The sequence below is a fragment of the Lipomyces doorenjongii genome (assembly GCF_038497915.1).
Source record: "Lipomyces doorenjongii strain NRRL Y-27504 unplaced genomic scaffold V1508scaffold_49, whole genome shotgun sequence".
Lineage (NCBI taxonomy): Eukaryota > Fungi > Ascomycota > Lipomycetes > Lipomycetales > Lipomycetaceae > Lipomyces > Lipomyces doorenjongii.
Window position 1 is genome coordinate 110,117 of NW_027118116.1, and position 9,126 is coordinate 119,242.

The following is a 9,126-nucleotide window of genomic DNA, read 5'->3' on the forward strand; positions in this document are numbered from 1 at the left end:
TTTTGATTCGACCATCAATCTATCGTTTGTTCAGATGTCCTCGATACACAGGTTGCGGTGAGCCAGAACTCCAGAAAGCAACGCGGCCACATTATTCTCTTTCAGTGCCTTGACTCTTAAAGATCCGGTTTAGCTTTTAAAAGCCATGAGAGGTGCCATTCGATTTGAGCTCACCACCAGTCTGCTATATCAGTAGCTGAGGAGCTGCGAGTACCCCAACCCTAGCAACAGATCTAAGTTCAAAATTAGTTGGATTCAGCGGAACTTCTGCAGAAAATAGAAGCCTAAACCATATACAATGTAGCCAAGACGATCAGCAACTCATCTGCCAATACAGTAGAGTAGTTACGGATTGTACCAGAATTGTACGCAGAAGGATGCAACAGGTTCAATGCTTCTCTAAGCATGCAGGTCAGCTGCCTATAATGCCTCAATTTAGCTGACAATAAGCAGAGACCTAGTTTCGAAAGTGTCCGCAAAAGTTTATCTGGGCAAGATAAGCACAACCCGTTCCGGGCCAGCGCCATGGAATCGCGAACAGTTTCGAGCATTACTGATATTTCGGATATTGGCAGTAAAGTGGTGATCTAGACACACTTCTTTTAAAAATGAAGGTCAGATTGATCGGTCTAATGGATCTAGCCTTATGGGCTTGGTGCCTTCCCTTACGATAACCGGGTGGACGGGCGATAAGTGAGTGGTGAGAACTGCCCCTACGGAATCTCGGTCAGTATTCTCCGTTGTGCTCCTAGGGTTGGGCAGGTTGCCTAGATTTGGTTTCCGTCGCTCGGATCTACTGAGAGACATAACACCATTTTATTGCCCTTCTGGCTCCAAATTAACATTGACCAGGATTGGGGGATGTTACAGTATCAGTAAGGGGTTCGTACGTATATTTGCGCCAGCACTACGCTGTATCTGGCGGATGCCCGGAATTGTTGTCCAGATTTAGAATTTGCGCCCCACTAATGCAACCCAACCAGTGAAGCGAATTCACGTTAGGATCATTCCGAACACCTACAAAATTCTGGCGATTCTGTGCTTACTCAATTCTGGCGATTCTGTGCAGTCGAGAAATTGCCGTTTCCTATTCGCTTGATTCTCTTCTATTCTGACCACCTCTGGTATTTTTTAGTCCACGGACGGTGGATAGTCCCGCCTGCTTTTGGTTTCTGCCATTCACCAACGTTCACTGCGTGAGGTAGCTCAACTCAATTACCGTCTGTCTCGGAGCAACCAGTGGAATTCAACTTCCTGCTATTAGTCCTGACAACGATCACCCCATTTTTGTGGCTTCTATTTATTAATTTCGATGTGTCGACATACGAGCGTTACTTCATTCTCTCCAGGTTCTTTATCAGCTACTCGTTGAGCCTTCGTTTCCTTGCTTCAACAGAGTTCCCGGAGATCTATAAACGAATATCACGATGAGCAAACCGACTTCTACCTCAGATCATCTCGACGCAGATGACGCCGCAATGCTTCTTCTTACTGCCGGCATAAGTAAGGCATATCAGCGGTTAGATTACATGATAGTACGGAACTTCATCGGTGGCGCTTTAGTGTCAGTCGGTGGCTTGGTCACTCTGCTAGTGAAAGGCGGTTGTGACGGACTATCAGAATCAAATCCAGCTGTCGTCCAGCTGCTTCTTGGCCTTGTTTTCCCTGTCGGTCTTGTTATGTCAACTCTCACTGGTGGGGAGCTCTCTACGGGCAATGTTCTGTTCCTATCCATAGCCTTGTTGCAGCGCAAGGTACCATTATGGAGGTCCGTTTATTGTTTTGTAAGTCTGTTGGATTCAGTACATAATCAACATGCGAAATCTCTAACTGTATAATCGCAGTTAGTTTCATTTTTTGCAAATTTAGCAGGCTCGTTATTTTATCTTGTCATTGCACACTATGGTCACATTCTCTCGGAGGATCCATATTTAACTGGCACCATTGTATTCGCCAACGATAAAGTTCTGGTTCCCAGCGCGAGCACAGTCTTTGTGAGAGCCGTTGGTTGCAACTGGCTCATTTGCATCGGAGTATACACAGCGTTCTTATCGAGGACAGTCGTCTCCCGTGTGATCAGTATATGGATTCCAATCTTCACTTTCGTCGCGGTCGGTTTTGAAAATTCAGTGGCGAACATGTTCTTAGTCCCGATTGGTATGATCAATGGCGCGCCAATATCCGTTGGCTTATTTATATGGAAATCGTTGCTATTGTCGACCCTTGGAAATATGGTTGGTGGAGGATTCTTTGTCGCGCTGGTATATTGGTACCTTTATGTATTCCCCGCAGATGGTGCCAAGGACGAAATAGACATGGGAAATGAATCGATATTACCGATTACTGAGCCTTCAACAGTTGCGCCTATCACTCAGATCGGGAATAGATCAGTCCCTCTTTCCGACTCAATGGAGTCTTTTAACCGGCGGAATCGGAAATTCCGTCTTATGTCTCACGATGCCAATAGTGTATCACCCACTGACGCGAGCAGATCCGGAGCCAATTCCGACACAGACGAAAAAGCTGAATGAAAGGTTGATCTATGGCTGAGTGTGCGTGCAGTGCATTATTCCGCATTTTTGTCTCAAAATGCGGTGGGCCGCTGAGCTGATACAAATGTCGTTGTATGGTTTTTGACGTCATGCTGATTTTGGAGTATTTGGGACTATGGTTCATTTGATTTCTTTGATTGTTCTTGTTGGTTCATGTTCGCCTGCGCTATAGACTTCTTTTTGCATATACAGTGGTTGTGGTTCTATTTCTTTGGTGTTGGGTGCTTACGTTCTGTTAAATAAAGGAAGATCAGCGGAAGATAACGGGCGAAAAAAAAATTAACTAGCACAATTTCGCATTTTCGCAACGTTAATTGTATATATGTACAGGAATATATACGGCGGCTTACGACTTAGGTTTAGACGGCTTAGGTGTTTGATTAATTAATATTTCGTGCATCGGTATCTTAAATATTACAACTGTATTGGAGCGCAGGGATCGCTACGTCGGAACGCGAGTGAAGTCACAACGGTTTAAATGACCCCTGCATATATTACCAACTTTGTGGTAATTAGCACCTCAAAAACATATAAGCCATGAACATAGTTTCCAATTCTCCGTTCCTCGCGACGAAAGTTAATTTGTTCGGCCCGATCATCCACCAGACAAATTCAAGGTGGTTTTTGTTCTTACCGTGTGAAACGTTGACCACAGAAAGCGGCCATGAACGGACCCGGACGGATGTTTGGCCGTCGCGGACAGCAACAAGTTCGTGAGCTTTTCATATACTCTTCCGGATCTCGGAGTGCAGATGGCATCATCAGTGGACGGAGTTCGATGGTCGGAGCAATGAATCTAGCGTGCTTCTTTAAGGAACTGCATTATCGAACTTTTACGGGGCCCCGACTCCGGCATCGGCAAAACTTTTCTACTCTTGGTAGACTTCACAAGGGGTCGCGTTCGCTAGACGATCACATCATTTCAGATGTACCACCGGAATCTGCAAAGGATTCAGCATCATTTGAGAGTACATCATCTGCCAATCCGATATCGCCAAACCCGATGGACGCACAGATTCGAGCAACCGAGCTTTTGAATAACTTGCCGTCCAAACTTGAAGCGCGGAGGTCGCAGTTGTCGAAAACTTTGTCACAGAAGTTGGATTTATTGCAGGCAACACTGTTCACTGCTGGGAAGACGTTGAATAATTTAACCGGATACTGTGAGATTGAATTATTACGGAAAGCGATTGAGAAGCAAGGTGGGATGTACGTTAATAATGACTGCAGAGTTGATTGTTAACCTAAGTATTAGAGCAATTGTTAAAGAACACTCGGAACGAAGTTAAAGCCGCCAAGGAAGCTTACACTGACGCTATTGCAAACCGTTCTGCGTCCCAGCGTGAAGTAAATGAGTTACTCCAACGCAAGCACGCCTGGAGTCCCAACGACCTCGAACGCTTTACGGAACTCTATCGGTCAGACCACGCGAACGAGCAAGCGGAGGCGCACGCCCATGAACGGCTCACTCGCGCTGAACACGTAGCCGACGACGCGCAAGCGGCGCTGAGCCGGTCGATTTTGGCGAGATACCACGAGGAGCAGATATGGTCTGACAAGATTCGCCGGGCGTCGACCTGGGGCACATGGGTTTTGATGGGTGTCAACGTTGTGCTGTTTTTGGTTGTGCAATTGGGACTGGAGCCATGGAAGCGGAAGAGACTTGTTGGATCATTTGAGGATAGGGTGAGGAATATTTTGGGGACAGAGATGATCTTGACTAGAGAGCAGGTGGAGAGTATTATTCAGGACGCGATGGCGAGACAGGAAGCAGGGTCTGCGGTTGCTGCTGCTGATCGAGGAAGGGATGGACGCAAGAGGGGTGAGGAATCTTCGCTTGCAGCTCCTGACCAAGTACCAGTATTTGCCACAGATGACATACTACCGGGGAAACCCAGTATAGCCTCATCGCGCCGCCCTCGTCGACTGTCGGTACGCTCAGCAAGGGACGCACTCAACCTGGTAAGTAATGTCTTTGCAGGACGCGGGGACAATGGTACAACAATTCCTAAAGACGCGATATTCGAGTCAACTCGAACTGAGTTAGCTATATGGTCAGGTGCTAGTGCAGTTGTTGGTGCTGCTCTTGTTGGATTGATCACGACCGTGTTGCAATGGCGGTGATTGTCTAGATTTAGAATTGTTTTGGAATGTATATATAAGCAGCATCTTTATGGAGTATCTAGAAGGACACTGGAAATGTTATTATTTGAAGGTCATTGGCCTCTGTCATCACCACCTCCACAAAGCACCGGCTTAATCACGACTAACACCAGATTCTGTCTTGGCAGCCTCATATCATGTAATATCTTGTTGATTTATAGAGATCCCTGCATTCTACTAGGTTTAATAAAGCTCTTTGAGGGCACACTGTAGATTTATAGCTTGTGGTGAACGTGACATCCGCTTTTCTGCTCCCTTTACTAATCGGGAGTCAAGAGCCGGTGGAAATACTTCAAACACTCGGCGATTCGATAGTAATCTTCCGCGAGGCTTGTTCGCATCGCGTCCGCCTCAACTGCTCAGAGTCCACGAAATTTATTTATTCACCTGCACTACACAATCATAATATGCAAGAATGGGTTTAGACAGGCTGCTTCTCCGTACCAACCGGATGTGCCATCTTCTCTGCGATCTCGTCATCAGGAGAATAAGCGTACTTTGACCTGGCCCTAATCCGCGCGCCAAAAATGTAGAAAAGATATGGAATCAAACAACAAGCGAGTGCGATGAACGCGAGAAGCGAACCGGCCCACTCGTTACCTAGTTTGTGATACATCTGGATAGTGAAAAGGGGTACGGCTGCGCCCCAAATTGACCGCAAGAACGTCTTTGCGGCGAGAGCCGAAGCGGCATGGTGCTGATAGGAGTCGACTAGGTAGTTGTTCGCCGAATTGTAGAGAAGGCAAAAGCCGAGACCGCACGGGAAACCCGCGAGACACGGACCGACCCAGACAAGACGTGGATAAGATGTCCAAGCGAAGATGAAGAGACCGATGGGGATTAACCAGCAAGCGAACATCATCGGGATTAGTCGCACTTCAGCAGGTGGGCGACCGTTGTATTTCTCGACCATCTTTATGTAGTGGCGGTTCACAAACGGCGCGATCATAGCGGAAACAATGACACCAACGGCTATGGGGATGAACATGAGACCGACGGGACCATTCTTGAAGTGCTTTCCTTCTGCGAAAACCACGGGGTACCTTATATAATCAGCAGCGTTCTAGAACTAAATCAAATAGAAGAAAACATACGCAAAGAAGAACATGTACAACAGACCGTAAATAACGGACATGTAAATTGTAATCAAAAATACAATCAACTCCCCAAATAGCAGAATAAACGGACGATAAAAATTGACCGCAATCATGTCCACAATCGGACGTGGGCTCCGCTCAAGGTCAGTCACGTAGGAATTATCGCCTGTCTCCTTGCGCAGCTTCTTTGCCCGTCGCTTGAGGATTTCGGGTGCGTACGTCTCGGGAATGGTGAAACATACAACAACGTAGACTGCGCCTGTGAAAATTAGCATGACGTAGTAAATCCATCGCCAGTCCACATTATCGCCGATATAGCCACCGATGATCGGACCAATACACGGGCCGAGGAAAGGCGCGGCGGAGAAAGCGGCCATGGCGGTACCGCGCTCCTCGTTTTTCCAGATGTCGGCAAGTGTGCCGCCCACAAGCGTCATCGGCGCCGAGAACGCAATGCCATCGATCAAGCGGCAGACCAGAAGGGTGCTGATATTTTTCGCTACAGCACACGGAATAATGAAAACAACCGCGACGCCGAGAGTACTGATATAAACAATCTGTCGGCCCCACAACTCCGACGCCGGAGCGAAAAACATCGGACCGACGCCTGTCAGGCATTAGTATATGAACTCATGTCTCCACCGAGCAGGACTCAACATACCAAAGCCAATAACGAAAAGCGTGACAGTCAAGATCGCAACTTCCATAGAAACATGAAAATGATCCGCGACACCCTGTAAATCTCCGGTGACAACTGCCGAACCAAACGCGACTGCAAAACACAACAATGCGACCGCCAAGGTGCAATACCATTTATACAGTTTCGACCAATTCTTTGGGTTCTCAGGATCATCCGGTGTGAACGTCACGAGCTTGAACCCATCTGGTTCGGCGATATAACCTGTTACTTGCGGTGATATATATTCGGTCAGATCAGCTGTCGATTCTACGACAGCGACGGGGAAGTTGGCGGCGTCGAGCGGCGAGATAGAGCTCTCAGCAGTGTGGAGATACGGTTGGTTGGATTTTTGTAGCTCGGTCTTGAGATCGTCGGCCGAAGTGGACGACGACTCGGAGTCTGTAACGTTGGTGTGCGACAGGTCCGCCATTGTGAATGGTCGTAATAAAGAGCGAAATCCAGCAACTAATATAGAGTGGACTGGAATTGACGGAAGCGGGAAGAGACAGCACAGGTACTATGGGGGAAGCAAGGAGGGTATATATAGGATTCACGATATCAGAGTGAACAAAACTTATGATGCGTTGTGAGACAGTCGCAGCAGAGGGTGTGCCGATGTACCGGGCACTCGCGTGTGTAGGTGTCAATTACTTCTGCAGAAGTCATATTGTATGGTTGCCGTATACCCGGACCAGAGTCATGACCATCGCCATCAAGTAAACTGCACAGGATATCGATCATATCTCGCTGTACAGCAATGGCGATGGCTATAACCTCAAACAACCCAACCCACGCCTGCGAACGACAAATTTTGTACAGATGGATGGCTCTGACAGAGACAAGAACAACAGTCGAAACAGACATCAACCGGATGTCGGCAAGAGGGATCCTCCGCTGCTAGCGTACGGCACAGAAATCACAGGTTTTTCTGGAGCATAGTATAAAAACGCTGCGTGGCGGTGCAGATCTAAACTTTGCGTTAGAGGCGTGTCCCACTCGACGTGAACAATCACAAGAAGCCCAAGCAACGGAATGTCGGGTATACGCTATTAAAGCACCAAAAAGAGTATGTTAGTAGCGCTGCAAATAGTACGCGCGAGACGGTAGAAGAGCTGACTCCGTCGGTATACGTATTGCGATGTTGGCTTGTCGCTATGTACACCGCCACCAGATTTGGAGTATGTGACCATTTTAGGGTTTATCTGCCTCTGTTTGTTAAGTTTATGGTTCCGCTTGAATCTGACAGGTACGAAGTCTTTCGGAAGATCCTTGAGTACTCCAGATGAGTACCCGAGATGAGTATCCTCAGGGTTTGCCTCGGCGCCGCACGACATTTATCAACAGCGCTTCTATGCCTAACACTATCTATAGCTTAACACGGAATGGCCCAAATTTTATGGTCTGCTAATATAATCATTGACGAATGGACGAATACTGGGAGCCAAGTATGAAACGGCAGGGAACGGACACGGTGGTAACGCGATCGTCGTAGTTCCAGCGATGGCCACAGTGCCGCACAAAAGGATATCAGGGGGCTATAAAATGTCGTGCCTTGTCAATTCTTTGGGTTGTACGGTGGGTTATGGATACAGTCAGATCAGTAGCGGGCAGGGCAACACCGACAAGGCAGTTGGCAGCAATTAGGGGACCATTATCTGGCTAGCGCGTTGTGGAGCTCTACGTGATGGGACTATTGGAGCTCTGCCTGCACTTACCCAAAACGCAGCCGTTTGTCGGTTCGGCGTCAATGGCGATTGATAGGTATTTCGATGAGAGCTCCACAGGAGACATCTGGGGGGAGGTTATGATAACAAATAACACTTTAGAGGCAGGATGGACCGTGTAGATGATGAAGCATTAGTGGAGTGCGATAGTCGAAGGACCGTTACGACCGCGCAGTCGAGTCATCGCCAGCAAGCGATTCGCGGGGGACTTAGACTGGTACCGGCATCACACAACCTTGGTACGGCAGCAATTACAGCTCAGCCCGTACTTCGACACACAATAACATAATAACTCTAGTTGCTTCGCGTGAAATGTGTTTCCAAGCCGATTATCCAGGCATCAGCACGAGCCACTCTCATGATTTCCACCAACGTCATCCTGTATTCGCCAATGCCTATAGTCCTTCAAGTGTACTCACATATAAATAACAAACTGCTTCAGAATTCTGAGCGCTCATTATCCGGAAGGGACAAGTTGCAGCCAAACCGACTGCGGCGACACTGAAAGCGGTTGCACCATGATGACGAGAAGCCACCATGGGGGAAGGGTTTCTAGTCGGCTAAACGGCACTGGGAAACACTGAACAAGATGCATTGCCACACACTAGCGGGAATCGCCAAAAAGTTTAGGCGCACTGATTCGCCTCATCAATCACGATTATTTAGCAAATATAGTCTGTTGCCACTTGCCATGCTATTTGCAGAGTATGTCCACCACAACAAACCGACGGTTCGACTGCGTGCCGATTAGCCGGATCTCGCACAAGTGTCTCATCGATTGGGATGCACCCTGCCAACTGCCTATTCCGCGGCGTCTGACAGCCAGCATTCTGTATCCAAAAGCAGAGTGACCTGGACAGTAAAGATGTGTAAGTTTAACGTCTTCACTAAATTCTTAAATAAATTAAATA

General features: G+C 47.7%; 3 protein-coding genes across 3 annotated transcripts; 2 read left to right on the plus strand and 1 right to left on the minus strand.

The window, feature by feature from the left end:
* Positions 1-1,427: 1,427 nt before the first annotated feature.
* On the plus strand, positions 1,428-2,531 carry V1508DRAFT_358406 (Formate/nitrite transporter-domain-containing protein; the record flags this gene model as incomplete). Its single annotated transcript, XM_066937060.1, has 2 exons — positions 1,428-1,784; positions 1,845-2,531. The coding sequence occupies 2 exons, from the start codon at positions 1,428-1,430 to the stop codon at positions 2,529-2,531; spliced, it is 1,044 nt and encodes a 347-aa protein (XP_066794229.1).
* A 1,024-nt stretch (positions 2,532-3,555) lies between these two features.
* On the plus strand, positions 3,556-4,676 carry V1508DRAFT_358330 (Mdm33 family-domain-containing protein; the record flags this gene model as incomplete). The annotated part of the gene is made up of 2 exons (XM_066937057.1): positions 3,556-3,754; positions 3,808-4,676. The coding sequence occupies 2 exons, from the start codon at positions 3,556-3,558 to the stop codon at positions 4,674-4,676; spliced, it is 1,068 nt and encodes a 355-aa protein (XP_066794230.1).
* Positions 4,677-4,906: 230 nt separating this feature from the next.
* Positions 4,907-7,230, minus strand: V1508DRAFT_216275 (major facilitator superfamily domain-containing protein). Its single transcript, XM_066936252.1, has 3 exons — positions 6,474-7,230; positions 5,810-6,419; positions 4,907-5,758 (listed from the first exon to the last, which is right to left on the minus strand). Exons 1-3 carry the CDS (start codon positions 6,919-6,921, stop codon positions 5,137-5,139), a joined length of 1,680 nt encoding a protein of 559 aa, XP_066794231.1. The 5' UTR covers positions 6,922-7,230; the 3' UTR covers positions 4,907-5,136.
* Between the last annotated feature and the right edge of the window lie 1,896 nt (positions 7,231-9,126).